Source organism: Notamacropus eugenii, chromosome 4, assembly GCF_028372415.1.
Source record: "Notamacropus eugenii isolate mMacEug1 chromosome 4, mMacEug1.pri_v2, whole genome shotgun sequence".
In the NCBI taxonomy this organism is placed as follows: Eukaryota; Metazoa; Chordata; class Mammalia; order Diprotodontia; family Macropodidae; genus Notamacropus; species Notamacropus eugenii.
Window position 1 is genome coordinate 273,120,326 of NC_092875.1, and position 16,370 is coordinate 273,136,695.

The 16,370-nt window shown below is 35.4% G+C and overlaps 1 protein-coding gene across 5 annotated transcripts in view; it reads left to right on the forward strand.

Annotated features, from left to right (window-relative positions):
• LOC140501243 (lipoxygenase homology domain-containing protein 1-like) overlaps positions 1-16,370 on the forward strand; it is a 680,545-nt gene that overhangs the window by 637,259 nt on the left and 26,916 nt on the right. For all 5 annotated transcript variants that reach the window (XM_072604606.1, XM_072604605.1, XM_072604607.1 and 2 more), the window contains 7 exons: positions 506-565; positions 1,789-1,964; positions 2,350-2,572; positions 6,761-6,918; positions 7,043-7,112; positions 8,052-8,130; positions 14,885-15,176. In XM_072604606.1, the coding sequence (XP_072460707.1) occupies positions 506-565; positions 1,789-1,964; positions 2,350-2,572; positions 6,761-6,918; positions 7,043-7,112; positions 8,052-8,130; positions 14,885-15,176 (1,058 nt within the window). The remainder of the gene's footprint in view (positions 1-505; positions 566-1,788; positions 1,965-2,349; positions 2,573-6,760; positions 6,919-7,042; positions 7,113-8,051; positions 8,131-14,884; positions 15,177-16,370) is intronic.

Genomic DNA, 16,370 nt, shown 5'->3' on the forward strand with positions numbered 1-16,370 from the left:
AAACTAGCTTAAGAAATAATTCTGATATGAAAGTTATTATATACCCCAGGAAAAAACAAACATTTTGTGAACTTCTAGAACACAAGCTTTAATTGACTTTAGCATGAAATCGCAGAGGAAAGATATTTTATTTTATACAATTATATCTTGTTATGACTTAAGTAATTAGTTTGGCATTAAAAATATCTGATTAATTCAGACACATCCAAACCAGTGATCGCAGTAATTATGTAAATGAAGGATAAATAATTAAAAATGAAAAATAGTTGAGTGTCTAGATTCAAAGCTTTTCAAAATATTGTGTGTGTTCTAGACCCAGCTCATTATGTGAACAGTGTCTAGGAGGGTAAGCTTAAGTAGAAAAATCAAATTGTAGATTTCATGATTTAATCTTAATCTAAATGATGCTCCATTGCTTAACCACAAATGAATACAGATGCTCATTATCATTTAGGCACTGTTTTGTGAAAACATTAATTTGGATTTCAATCTCCTTTTCAATTAGAAATTGAGGAAATCAGGCCCACGAATGCCTTGCCACCAGGAAGCCAACAAAGAAAGTCAGGTAATCCTCATGCCACTATAGTCAATCTAAATACAACCCTATGGGAGCTACTTCATATCAAACTGCTTAATTTCCTTTGTTACTACTGTGCGTGTGCAGTTAGCTTTCAGCTAGTCGATCATCATACAGTAAGATTTAGGGCTGGAAAAAACCTTAGAGATCACATAACCTATTCTCTTTTGTTTTTACGCCTGAAGAAATTGGTCCAGAGAAATCAAGACCAGACCCACACAGGTAGCAGAGTAAGAATTCTTATCAGTTTCTACATCTCCAAATCCAATGCTTTTTCCTCTACCACAGTAGTTCTCAAATAGTGGACCTTCCCATCCTAGTGTCCCTGACATGCTTTCAAGAATGTGATGAGGTCAAAACTATTTTCGTAATATTACTAAAATATTATTTGCCCCTTAACATGCCCCATAACTTTTTGAACTGTATATCTCTGTGAGGTCAGATTTTCTTCATATTCTTCAACCAAAACAACATATCACAACAAACTAAATACAGAAGCAGGTATGATAATCCAGCTGTCTTCTATTAAGCCAGACATTAAAGATTTTCAAAAATATTTAACACATTTTTTAGTTTTCCCACATTTTTGTTTTGAAAAATATACTTATTTCTTATAAAATATGATATTTATGTTAACATATAATGGGTTTCTGATATTTGCAAATAATTAAATGTTTGAAAATTTCTCTTTTTTAACTTCTGAAATGGTAAATATTGATAGACTAAAGCAGGAGTGTGATGGTAAATGTTAAAAAAAAATATGCCTGCAACAAATGTTTAATTTTATTTGGCATCATTAACATTTACTCCATCACTTTCTTAAAGTTTGGACACTAAGCAAAACAATAAATCAAATCCTCATTTGTAATATTGTTCAATTTCCAAGAGGTACATGGTGATGTTGAAAATGTAATAATTGGTTCTCATGAGCCAGATCAAGCTGACTCCAGCATACCCCTGAATCCAAATAAACAAAAGCTTTTAGGGGTACTCTGTTTTTAAAGGGTATAAATGAAATTAACGTATTTGAGAATTGCCACTCTATGATATTATTTGATCCTATGATCCTATAATTAATGAAGGGTGAGGAAGGGAAATACAATAAAAATTCAGTTATCTTTTATGAATTTTTCCTGGCATATAAGTTTCATATGAAAATCACATTTTACTATAAAATCTTCCCTTATTCTATTCATATCTTATTTGGTCAGAAGGCACATGGAAAATTTATCTGAAGCTTCGAGAAAAATCAGGCCAAGAATATAAACATATTGGGCCAAATATTCCTCATTTGATTATGATTCTGTATGGAACTTATGGAAAGTCAAGTCCAATGATTTTAGAAAACAGGCTGGAACAACATGCTGAAGATACAGTAACATTTGAGGTAAAATAGAATGTGAACTTTGCCTTTCATCATTCTTTTTAATTTTTAGATTGTCCACTTTAGACACTGACCTGCAGCATATTAAATAAATCATTATAATTTTAACCAAGTAGAAATCATGTCTCCTATTTATACTTGTTATTTTGTATGTCGTATGTCAAGAATGATTTTTTCATCAACGTGATAAAACTATGAATAGACTCTTGCAAATGTAATTAATTCAAAGAAATATAACTTGTTCCAACATTACTAATTATAGTTTATTATGTAATTTTAGATAGCATTTAAGTGAATTTCTTGTGCCTCAGTATACAAAGATCCTTGAAAACCTATTTCACAGAAATCAGCATCCTATTTGATATTAACTTGTTTCCTTGTCTCCTAGGTATTCATGCCCTCTGATTTAGGAACTCTTTATAAAGTACGGTTGGGTTTGGAGAGTTTGCATTCCAGCACATCACAGCTGTCTGTTCATCATTTTAAAATGCAGAATAAAGCAACCTTGGATACCTTTAGTTGTTCTATAAATAAAACACTTCCTCTTTCTTTTAATGGAGATAGATGCATTGAGTTACCTGTCGAGTGGCCATTAAAGGAAGCACTGTCTGGTAGGTATTTATCTATACTGAAGATGATGAATGATCCTGCAGGCTAATGGCTCCTAATATCACAATCAGGGTTTTTTTTAAAAGTAGTACATTGTACTATCTTTTAAAAAGTAACTCAGTGAAGCACTACATTTGTAATTGGCCCCAAAGAAGACATAAGAAAATGTACCTTCTTCTCTTTTATTTTTCAGAATCAGGGTTGGAGTAGTCTATGGTTATGGAATACTGCGTGGAGAGTCAGATTTGGTTATGGATTGGTTAGCTTTACTGAACTGTTTGGTTTTTCCTCCCCCTTTTTCAGAAATGAAAGTGATATAAAAACAAAAAGTTTTAAATATTGAAGTGTTAAAATTTTTCTTTAGAGTGATTTAAATCAAACTAAGAATTCCAGATAGATTACTAGTATTCATTTTCTTTCTGCTCTGGAGATTGTGATTCTTTATGAATTCAAGTTTTATGTTCTTCATCCTCCAATGATCCTCTACACTACAGTTATTACATTCTGTCAGATAACAGAAGTGACTTTTATGTCTTTGGACTCAAGATTCAACCCTTTGAATGCCCCCTTATAGTTAGGTATTGTAGAAATTGCTAAATAGTCTTCAAGAAAGTAGTTTGATACTAGACCAGAGGAAGCCTGAAACCACAAGTGTCTGTGAGAATTTCATTCTGTGTCCAAGAATTCTCACAGCAAGTGGTACAGGCAGAGTTCAAAGACAGCTCCTTCAATGTTCTGTTGAGCAGACGCTAACGTGTGAAAGAGTCCTGTTTCTCTGTCAGGGTTGGTTCCTTCCTCCACACCCCTATAAGCCCGCAATCCAAATTGATTTGGGGCTTCCTGTTTTCTCCACTTGACAAAAAAAAATAGCGCGAGTAACATGTTGTCTGTGGAAGGCTGCCAAAAATGCAGCATCCTTCAAGAAAAAAAATCACCCACTTGAAATTTCCAAATATAGTTCAAAGATGCTTGACAAGATTTTATTGCATTGTGTTAGTAATAAGCTAGTTTATTAAGGTCTGTTTGTTTGTCTATTGATTATTTAAGGAGGATGTTCTCCGGTGCTAGGATTATTGACTGGTCTTCAGTGTGTAGCTGAGAAGTGGGAAGCTGAGATACATACCTTGATATGTGTAACTGTGTTTTATCACTTATCCACTGCACTAGATTCTGTGCTATGGAAATCCTTCTAGAATATCACTTTTCTGGGAGAGTAGAAAAAATAGAACTCCTTTTTCTATGTGTCCTCCATGGGTCTTATGTAGTGCTAGGCATCTGTACCTGTATTGGAGATGAGAATGGAAGGCAAAGAAGTATTTTTAAAGTGCCTGCTATGTGTCATATACTATTCTAAGCACTTTTTTTGCAAATATGATATCATTTTATTCTCACAACAATTCTGGGAGTTTGGTGCTATTATTACTCCTTCTTACAACTGATGAAACTAAGGCAAACAGAAGTTGAGTGACTTGCTCAGGGTCACACAACTAGTAAGTGTTTGAGGCTACATTTGAACCCAGCACTTCCTGATCCCAGACCCAGACACAATCAAGTGTGCCATGAGCTGTCTCTATAGATTTCTGTTGTTGTCTGTATCTATATCTATGTCTGTATTATCTATGTCTAAAAATCATTTATATCTATATAAACACATTATATATATATATGTACATATATATATATATCTTTCTGCATGCTTGTTGAATGATTGACTCAGAGCTTTACCATTATCTCTTTATTATATCTACTGGACAGCAAACAGCTAAAATATTTCCATTCATCTTTTCTTTTTTAATTTATCCTTTCTAGTTCTGCAACTAAATAGACGAAGGTTGGTAATGGAACTACGAGAATGGTTCCTCCATCTGTTGACTAAACATTGCAGATAGAATTCACTATCACTATGAATAGTATACTCAGCACACAGTAGGTGTTCGTTACATATTGGCAAACTGTTATAATCCCCACAAAAAAAAAAAAAAAAAACCATGGAAATCAATCCAGGATTATCTCCCTCCCCCAATTTCATAGTAAAACAACTTCAGGAAGTTTTTTTCAGGAACTTCCAGGAAGACTTATCTCTTAAATATTCAGGACTCGTATTGATTTAGAAAGTAAATTCCTTGACTCTGACACTCTTTCTAGGTATAGAACTACTTCTAAATGTTGCTTCTTCAGCAGAATAGTTCACACTATAGTTTTCTACTAATTCTCCATTCACATATTATTTTATTATGGATTAATTTTCTTTCACATAAGAGAAAGGGATATTGCAGTTCTTCATGCAGTTATTAACAGTACCCATCTGTTGATTATGGCTAATATTTTTTTCTGCTGTCATTTTTTAATGCTACACCCTGAGTTTCAATAGATTTATTTGTCTTTGGTCCTTTATTTTTTCTTCTCTAAGACATTTTTTTCCTTTCCACTTCTTTTCCCATATGTTTTTCCTTCTCTAATAACAACCCTCTGGTCCTTTAAAATGCTGTTATACATTATCTAAAATTTCCTAAAAATATCATTCTAAGAAGAGACTTGGGAACAAGACTGTCTTCCTTTTCTGAAAATCATTCAGGACCTTTTTTCAGCAAGTGGCTGCTATAGTCCTAGGCTGATGGAAGCAGATTCAATAACTTGAAAATGATGTTTCAAGTGGAGGCATCAAGGTACAGAAAGTAGAAAAGGAGGGGAATATTTGTTGAGGACTACCAAGTATGTGAAATTGGTCAGAAAAGTTACTAGCTTAATATAATTATGCAAATCCATCAAAATATCCACCTAAATTGAGGTTATAACCCTAAGGGTACATGGAAATAGGAACATTCTTCAAATGAAAATGGAATTTAAGGATCTCTGTTGGTGTGATTTGTTGCTCTGCCTACCAAAAAACAAAATGGGGCTTTCTGATAAAAGACTGGGGCAGTGGGGTCAGGGAGGCATGGAGGAGACAGGTAGGATGAGGAATAAATCTCATCTGACATCCTCTGGCCACCAGTGGAGTGAGAGATGAGATAAAGGATGGAGCATGTCCTGTGGACATCTTTCTTGTATTCTTCTCCATCCTTGTTTAGTCAAATAATACATAATTCCTTTTTCTTTCTAAATTCTCTGTAGCCTCCTCCTCAGGTTTTCTAATGATAGGAGATAAAACGAACCTTTCTGTGCTTGAATTTTTGTTTTTATTTTTTGCCAGATGTGATGGTCAATGTGGGTTTGGAGTGCTTTCCTACTCTAATAAAGGTTGTCTGCCCTTTGTGCTACGGAAAGCTTTTTCTCTGACTTATTTTATTGGCTTAAGTAGATGGACAGGGAAGAAAGACATTATCCTTCCCTAACCCTACCCCTTCCAAATACATATAAGAGAACGAGGTACCAATTGATGATATATTAGGAGCCCCTTAACATATTGTCCATATCTTTCTTTTCATTCAAAATGAATCTCTTTTCTGTCTTCTACATGTTTTTTCCTCTATTAAGTCACTGAGTCTCACCTCTGTGTCTTTTGGACTTTTTACTTCTTCTTTTCTTTCCTCAAAATTATCTTTTCCTCTAAAATACTTAAAGCACTAGGATTTTGAAACTTCTAGCATCTTTTTACATTGCTTATTTTCAGCTATTGGTCTATTCAGATTATGATGTGATAAAATAATATGAAATATCACCCTAAACTTATTCACTGAATTTTATGACTAGAGTTAAAATCCACAAAATTCCCAGAAGTTGTGACTTGTATACCAGTTACCATAGAATTAAGATTCATATAACCAAAAGTTAGTCCTTTCTTAGAAGGAAAAAAAAAAGATTTCTCAAAGCCTCAAGGATCAAAACATGTTTTATTTAATGCAAAAAATGTACAAAATTTATCTTGAAATCTGTTAGGCTTCAAACACTGGCTGGAAAGTATGAGCATTGTTACATTATAGGCCTTTAAAATAAAAGTATATTGGTTTGATGATATATTGTGGTTGTGTTAGTATCATTGCTAAGCATTTCATAGGCACTGAGGAATTGAAATTGTGACAAAGTCTGGGAATATAAACTGACTTCATTTCATTGTCATAGTTGGATGTATTTGCCTGTATCGTGTACTTTGTCTCAAAAAAGAAATCTACCATCATATTTTAACGGCAGATTTGTGAAAGTTACGTTTATAGCAATAACCACACTGTCTTCTTCTTGTCACCTGGCAGTGGTTAGATATCAGGTGACAGTCTTTTCGAGCAATTTTTTCCACTTGAAGAGTTTAGTTCAAGTCAGTATCTGCATCTTTGGAAACAATGGAGACACAGGAGATCGGGCGCTGGTTCTTCCTATTGAGGATTCACATCAACATATAGATGATAAAGAGGTAGTTTAAGTTTTATCCTCACTAAAAAGTATTCCTGAAGGGTTCTTTTGTTTTCTCATTTGAAAATGTTTACAATTTTAACTTACACTAGTTGATCATTTATGATTTTTGTGCATATGTCTAGTCTTTTGCCCTGGAGGCTGTTGATCTGGGAGAACTACAGTATGCCAACCTCTCCATCAGCAGTTCAACAAGTAAGTTTAGTTTTTGCCTTTCTCATAAAGACCATCAAAGTAGACTAGAAATACAAATATGTTTTTGAATACTTTATGAGGAGTGAAAGAAAAACCCATTCAGATCTACTGTCCAGGGCACTGGGAGAGTTTTTACTTAGAGGAGGCAATTGTCCAGTACACATGAAATGTTTCTAGCATGTAGTTCTTATGATTAATTGGCCCCAAAGATGTACACTCAGCACAGACAATGGTTAGTCAAGGAAGGGTATCTTCCCTCCAAGTGGCCTTGTATCTATGGGAGGAAAAGTATATTAAAGTTAAGATGACTATGTCTTCCAATTATTTGGCAATTTCAAAACAAGAGTAGAGGCCTCAGCCATATGCTGGTTATTCGTCCTTATCATTTGAAAGTGATCCTTATAGAGGGGAGAATTTCGGAAGAGTAGTTGGATCTATAACATCCCATTTCCTCTTCAGAAGTAAAGAGTACATAGCTAGCCACTTTCTGAGCTGAAGAGGCTGTTTTTGGATAGCCTATAGAAGGTCACCTACTGTAAGGAATGTAATTCTTTCCTCCTCCTAGAAGATAATAATGAAGATGAAAGCCAGGTGGCTAGGTACTTCTCATTTTAGTAATGTTTCTAGTTAGTATATAGAATTAAGTTGTTAGCTGAGTTGAAATTAAAGTTATGAGTCCTTAAATGTATCCATTAAAACTAGAAGTAGTTATCATGACATTATAATTTTTAATTAAAATTACACAGTGACACTTATAGGGAAAAAAAAGTCTAGTTTATATTGAGGGAGACATAAGGTTGTTGAGATTACTGACAACCAGATCCTTGTGTTGCATTTTGAATGCCTGAGAACACTGCATAACAATCACTTAATGATCAAATTCAGAGAAGGATTTAGGATGTGCCGTTGAAGTGTATTTTGTGTTCTTTCTCTTTGTAGGCTGCGAGTTAGATGTGAAAACATTGCATTTGATGGAGGCATTAAAAAGAGATCCCATTTATGTATTGGAAGTGAATCAGTAAGTTTGACCTTTACAATTAATGGTGGCAACAGGATGATATGGAGTCCATCTGTTGTTTTGGGTATTGGGAAGAAAGACATTTAGCAAATTTGTAAATTTCTTATTTTTTTCCTCTATATGCCAAGAAAACAAGCTGATATAAGCAAGGTCAGGCTGTCTCCATAAAGCAGGCCAGACTGATTCCCATGCTGCAAGGCCATGAGGAAGAGTTAATGTGGGGGATGGGGCAGTGATAGACCAGTGCTGCTATATCTCAACCTCCTGGAAAAGGGCAGAAAATGCAAGTTCCTGTAAAATCAATAAAGCAAATAGCTAATTGCTCTCAGGGGAACTCTGATTTTTGTCTTAGGGGCACAAGAAATATAAATCGCAGGTGTTTTAGAAAGGAAAAAACCAAAATTCTCCTTCCTTAGCCCATGACAGAACTATTCAGAACCTGTTCTGGTTTTGTCTTTATGGCCCCAATGCTTAATACAATGCTTGCACATAGTAAATGACTGATAAATGACTGTTGATTGATTGAGTGAGTGATGAATGCTATGGCCTTAGCACAGAGCCTTCACTACAAAAAGGGCCAAAGACCTACAGCAAGAAATATGGAATGAATGAATTAAGCTGCAGTTTTTTTTTTTTTTTTTTTTTGTAGTATCAAAGGAGGGCAGACTGGTATTGTTTATAGTTAAGAGGAATTCAATAGTTTTGCTATCCAGCTCAAAGGAAGGGAAGGGATTTGTTTTGTTTTGTTTTGATTTCAATTCTATCTCCCTCATCCAACTGTGAGCTTCTTGAGAGCAGGGACTGTTTTTGCTTCTCTTTGTAACCTCAACACTTAGCACAGTGCCCACCATGTAGCCAGCCCTTGCTAAGTGCTGGTTGACTTAACTGTCAACCCTCCTCTAAATCTAGGACTGAACTTGACAGAGTGAAGAATCAGTCTATGATTATTTCCATGTAGACCAGGTAGAGTTCTGGCTATGTTGTATTAATATAGTGTAGAAGGATTAGGAAAATCAATTTCTACCTTTAAGTGACAATCGGCATCTTCCTGTGAACTAAGGGGAAACAAAAACCAAAGGAATAGAAAATATTGTCCTTCAGCTTGTTTTGTGTCTTTATACGTGAGTGGGAACTTTTGACATATCACCTCCCACCTTATCATTCCTCTCTTCTGGGAATACAAGGACCCAAACCCTTTTTTCATTCTTCTAGCTAATTCCCTTAGGTTGAACTTTTCATCATGAAGGAGAGAATCAGCTCCTTCGAATACTTCCTTAATCAGCTACTAGCAGAGGAGGAATTTTGTGACTTTGGAAATGACTAAAAGAATCAATGGGCACCACCACAGAATATTCCTGAAAATTGTCATTTCTGCATGGTGACTGGCAGAGGTACCAACAAACAGAGTAGGCTTTGTGGTGTGGCACTGAAATAAAAAGACAAGAGCAGCCACACTACAATGAGGATAAACAAAGGAGATCTAGGTTAAAGTCCACAATATTCTGAGAACACTGAGGGAGCAAATCTTAAAATACTTGTTATGGAAGGAGGATGCCAAACATATGGAAAATTCAAAACTGTTTTACTTATAAAAAAGTTGTTAATTCAAAAAATTAGTAATCATCAACCTTTATACCTACCTTCCACTCCCACAAACATCTTCATGAGAATAAATCACACATAGATCAATCAACAGTTAAAAAAATAAATGCCCTAAAAAAGACACCATTTTAGTCACACAAATAATTGAACAAAAGAGAATATCAGATCTCACTATAACTATTGCTTATTGACTATAAAAAAGTATTTTATTTGATAGAACAAAATGCTTACACGAAGACTCTCTTATAACAATGCCTACTATATATTGATGCTAAAATCACATTAGATTCCTTGAAAGATGAAACAACAGAAGTAATTTTGGCCCACAGTCGTGGCATTATAAATATCATGTGAATCATAGATCAAGGGTGTTTGTTCTTAAGAAGGCTATGTAGTGTAGAGTTCAAATGGAAAAGAGAGTCCCTATAAAAGGTGTCACAGATATTCTTGTTTGCAGATGACATTGTGTTGATTTCATTATGCACAGAACTATCACAAGGCCCCATAAATGACATTTATAATTATTCAAGAGTTTGGCCTAACTATTCAGATGAGGGGAAAAATAACAAGTGGTAAAGAATGCTTATTGATCAAAATATGATATGAAATTGAATGGCTAGCCAATCAAATGTACATATATATAGTTTATGTGTATGTGTTTTTGTATGTGTATTGTGTGAACACACGCATATACATGCATATATACATGCATATATACATATACATGCATATATACACACACATATGTATGCATATGTATGTGTATGTTTGTATACACAACTACAGATGGGCCATGAATTGTCCCCACAAGTGACTGGAGCAAACATGAGGAGAGTGGTCTAGACTGCATTTGGGAAATTTTGCAGTGCTTTATATGACCCCAAACTTCTTCCTGATACAAAGGCCCTTCTCAACTCCAATATTCTTCCATTGATACTTTATAGTGTAAAACACAACAGCCTCCAAAAAATTAAAGTTTCAGGTCCCCAAAAGGCCAGCGGAGGGATAAACATGGGCATGAATGCAATGTAGCAAGTTGTCAACAACAACAACAAAAAACTTTAGTGGAGAAATGGCACAAGTGATATCATCAAAGAAATATATTCCAAAAGAGGACGTGAGGCACTCACACAGCAAGAGTGGAGTACTAATGGTCTATTGGTGTCTATACGATGTTAAGAGATATAGAAGACAGACTCAGAATAGATACCAGTGGGATTTTAGTAGGTTACTTAAAGAAGGATATGGAAAAAATTCTCTTAGGATAAGAATGTATGACTGGGTCACAATCTATCATGGAAGTAAGACCCATATCACTAAGATAACAATTCCAAATAAGTCTCAAGTATTGTTGTTGAGTTGTTTCAGTCATGTCCAACTCTCTGTGATCCCATTTGGAGTTTTCTTGGCAAAGATAGTGGAGTGGTTTTTTATTTTCTTCTCCAGTTCATTTTATGGATGAAGAAACTGAAGCAAACAAGGTTAAGTGATTTGACAAGGATAAGTGACTTGCCTTGGAACTTACAGTTAGTATTTGCCTGAGGTCAGATTTGAACTCAGTCTTCCTGACTCCAGGCCTGACACTCTATCCACTGTGCCACCTAGCTGCCCTAATTGAATTAGTGCTAATTAGGTAATTAGAATTATCTTCTAGATAGAAGCATAGGTAGGTATCATGAATGATAGGTAGGTATTCATAAATGAAAAAAAAAATGCATAGTCCTGTAATAATAACGATGAGTTGTAACAGCTAGCACTAATTTAAAATTTTTGAAAGTTTTCCAAATATTATCTCAATTTATCCTCACCACAACCCTGCAAGGTAGGTGCTAGTAATATCCCTATTTAACAAGGAAACTGAGGCACACAAAGCTTAAGTGACATAACTAGGCTTACACAGCTAGGTGCCTGAGGCTTGATACAAATTTTGATCTTCCTTCCAGGTCTGGTGCTTTATGTACAGCACCACCTGGCTGTCTGTAAGAAAAATACCAAGAGACATAAAACTCAAAATGAGCAAAGATTGGCGCTAAAGGCTAAATATAACAAAACAAGATGGGGGTGTGGTAGCAAATAATGGACAAATACAGAGGTACAACAGTACAACTGCTTCAGGATGAGGGAGCACATAGGATGATAAGTAATACATGACAGAGGGACAACTGCTCAAATCATCCTTTGCTTCTGTTTTTGAACTTGAAAAGATAGAACAAAAATTTCCCATTGAGAATTAACACCTGAGACTGGAAAGGTAGCACCTACTCACCCTTAAAGAAGTTTGTCACCGATGGTTTAGATTTTAGATTCCTGAAAGAACTTGTAGATGGCATTGCTGAGTCACTGTCAATGACCTCTGAAAGGCTATGGGGTATGGGGAGATAACACAGGACTAAAGAAGTGCAAAAGTCAGAATTTATGAAAAAAAATCAAGAATGAACTAAAAATGTAATAAGCAATTAAACTTAACTTCAATTCCTGGTAAAATTGTAGGATGTTATTAAAGTAATATTTTTAAAGATTTAGAAAAGGGAGTGATCAAAAAGAGTCAACATGTTTTCATCAAAAACAGGGCATGCCAGAATAAACTTATTTCAATTATTGGCATGGTTGCAAGAAAAACAGATGAGAGAAATAATGCAGATATAGTGAATATAGGTATAAACATTTCACAGACTTGTTCATGCCATTCTGGTGGGCATTATAGGAATAATATAGATTAGATGACAAGATATCTAACTAAGATTCAGAACTGGCGGATAGATGAGAATCAAAGAAGCACAATAATTAAATGCCAACTTGGAATGAGATCCCTAGTAGATTACTCCAGAGATTTGTCCTTGTATGTCCCTGTATATTTTCTCATTTTTATCAGTGGCTTGGATAAACACAGAAATGGGGAAAAGCTAGGCAAGAGAGCTAATACAATAAATATTTATTAATCACCTGCTATATATTAGGCACCATGCTAAATTCTAGGGTTACAAATAAGAAAAATACAGATAACCGCTGGCCTCAACGAATTTACAATCTAATGGGAGAAGACAATAAATAAAGGAAAGTTGAAAAAGGCAAAAATGGAAAGTGAGAGAAATGATGGATAGTACTTGGGGTGGGTGCATGATGAACAAAATGATGAAATTGAAACCGGAAAGCTCCACTGGCTGGTAGCAAATGAAGAGGTGCCTGAGATATTGATCCCTCTATAAAGAGGAGCCATTAGAAGTATCTTTTGCTCTGCTCTCCAATTCAAAACAAAAATATAAAAAGCAACTGAGATTATTGATGAGTTGTGAGAAGCAAAGCTGAAGCAATCACCATGATGATGAGTTTTCCTAGTGAGTTTTTCCTGGGTGGAGCATGATGAAGATGATGATAGAGCTGAAGCTAAGTAGAACAGCTGGTGCCAGATGAAAAGCTAACATGTTGAACAAGAGATACATGGTCTGAAAATATCTCTAGGGGAAAAGAATAAACATTTACATGGTGCCTACTATGTGTTAGGCATTGTGCTAGGGTCTTTATAAATATTAACTCACTTGACCCTCAAGGTAAATACTGTTATTTCCCCCTTTTTTATAGTTAACTGAAGGATATGGAGGTTAAGTGACTTGTTCAGGGTCACACAACAAGTAATTGTCTAAGGCTGGATTTGTACTCAGCCCTCTTGACTTTATGGCTGGTGCTCTATCCACCATGCCACCTACTTGTTTCAACAAGATAGAATGTTGAACTGAATCCAATGAATTGAAACTTTATTGGGATAAATATGAAATGTTAGGTTAAAAGATCAGCTTTTAAAGTATAAGATGGGAGGGATGCAGCTGTACGGTAAATCATCAGAAAGAGGTTTTGAAATTAATGGACCACAAAATCAATGAGAGTATCATTACATGGCAGCTAAGAAAGCTAAGGCAATCTGAGATTGCCTCAAGAGATTCTTGGTGTAAAAGGGCTAGACTTATTTATTTATTTATTTATTCACTTACTTATTTGTTTGTAGGCAATCAGGGTTAAGTGACTTGCCTAGGGTCATACAGCTAGTAAGTGTCTAAGGCAGAATTTGAAGTGAGGAACTCTGGTCCTCCTGACAACAGGGAGGGTGCTCTATCCACTGTGCCACTGTGTTTATAAGATTATAATCCTGTTGTTCAGAATGAATCTGAAATATTTTGTTGACTTTTTATTTCCACATTTTAAGATGTCCGTGAAAAGACAATTAGAATGAGAAGGACGTGGATATGATGCCATGTAATATGACACAGTACTATATAAGAAGATCAAATGAAGGAACTCAGGATGTTTAGCCTGGAGAAGAGGTGACAGTAGCAAAGAATGAAGGGAGCATTCAAAAGGAGAACTCAGGCTACCATGCCATGTGAAAACTAGAACAGACTTTTTTTTTTGCTTTGCTTTTGGGTGATACAGCAATTAGGAGAAACCACAAAAATGGAGATTTTGGCTACATGGAAGAAAAAACTCCCTAATGATTACAGTCATCATAGAGTGGAATGGGTTTCCCTTTTGGGGGATTGGTCATTGTGTCTCCTTTTGTTAGGATATTTCAAACAAAGAAAGGCTTCATCGTTGCTGTTTGGGCAAGGGAATTATTGAAGGGATTGTTGTTAAAATAAGGGTTGGACTACGAGGCCTGCAAGTTCCCTTAGCCATGACCACAAGAGAACCTCTTTATAATGGTAGGATGGGATGTTTCACTTAAAGAAAAGAAAGGTGCACAGAAACAACAGGTGATAAGTGGAGAAGGTGAGCTATACTTATTCCCCAGTTTGGTTTTTTTCCAGGGCTGATTCTGAGTACTATTTCACCTAATGAGAAACCCTTTGAGGTTTCTATGTTACTTCAGTGTAAAAATTAAATAGGCTTTGTGGCTAAATTCTCTCTTGGAGAAGAAGGTGGTGATTCTAACATAATAGAAAGTCATGCTGTTCAGCCCCTCTGCAAGAGAAACCATATTAGCGCAGCGTTGCACTTGAGTTCCTTTCTCAAAAACCTGAACACTATCTGGTCAGGTAAACCTCAGAAAGCAAAGCTCTGAACTTTTTTTTTGCTTAATCTACTGTTTTCTCCAGAGTTTTCAATGTTTCTAGCTAAAGTGCTCTATATATCTTGTTGTTATATTTAATTTATTTGGCAGAAAGTTTATCATGGATGCTGATAAGCCTGAAATTCAGAAAAAAATCTCAGTCTCTTACATTATGGACAAAAGAGAAATTGAATCAACTGCTGAAATGGCTCATAATTCCCGTGAAGAAAAAAGCTCCAAAGCTGATAGGAGTGTATATCATATTAAAGTGTATACAGGTGATGTTAAAGGAGCAGGCACTAATGGCAAGGTGCGCATCACCCTCTTTGGAAATCAAAACAGCTCTGAATCTTTTCTTCTCACCGAGTCACTGGAGCATGCAAATCCTTTTGAAATGGGAAAGGTGAGTTCTGAAGAGTTTATGTTTTATGAAATAAATCAACTCCCCTCACTTTGGTAGTATCATTTTCTAATGCAAAAGACCTCAGTAAAGTGAACAATATTTTGTCCTGCTTCTTTTTTTCCTCTTAGTAGAATGTAAACTTTTATGGATAGAGACTTTCTTATTTTCTCATTGTGTCCTCATTATCCAGAACACTGCATCACACATGGCAATTTTGTAAATTGGTTTTTACTTAAGTCAAAGCATTTTCTAAATATTGAACTCATAATTTTATGTATTCTTTTAAATTAGAACACTGTATGTCTACCCCACAAAATTTCCCCTACCTCCTCTTGCACAGCCTTTAACATCTTTGAATATATAGAATTAATCCTTATGAAATTATTTCTTTCTTTCCTAAATTAGTGACATACCTGTATAATTCTTCCTATTTCTTACTTTTTACTTCCTGTTATCTTTCAAAGGGCCATTTATGCCCCTCCATTGACATTCTGATTCAGAGTCTTATGTTATTGAGATGACTCCAGAACCTGCAAAGACCTTGACCTAAAGGTCCCAAGGTTTCCCAGTGCATCTTGGGTCATCTCCAGTCATCCTGATGAATGTTTGGTCACTGGATGCAGATGGCTCTGGAGGAGAAGTGAGGCTGAGCCCTCCTTCACTCAAAACAAAGTCATGTGCAAGCCACGTCATCATTTCTCTGATGGCATGATCTTCTTCAGCAACAAAGGACAAATACCTTGAAAGTCATTTAGTAAGTCATGGAGAGTCTGAAAGATGTATCATTCAAGAACATCCATAGCCTACTATGGAAGGATGCGCAGAATCATAGATACCCCACATGCTGATGGATTTATATGCTGTAGTGCCTAAACATAAAATGAATTTGTGTTATTTCACATTAGCCCAGAAGTTTGTTTCTTCGTTCATCTTTTACAGTTTCTCCTCTTTCCTATTATAAACTTTTGAAGGGCAGGGATTATATAAAACAACCACTACAGGATAATATATGTCAAGTGAATTAATATGTGTTGAGTCCTTTCCAAATTTTAAATCATTATATAAATGCTAGCTATCATCATCATCATCATCATCCAGATAATACGGTGTCTTGGAGATAGGAAGACCTGAGTTTAAATCTACCTCATACACTTATTAGCTGTATGACTTTGAGTAAGTCATTTAACATCTTTT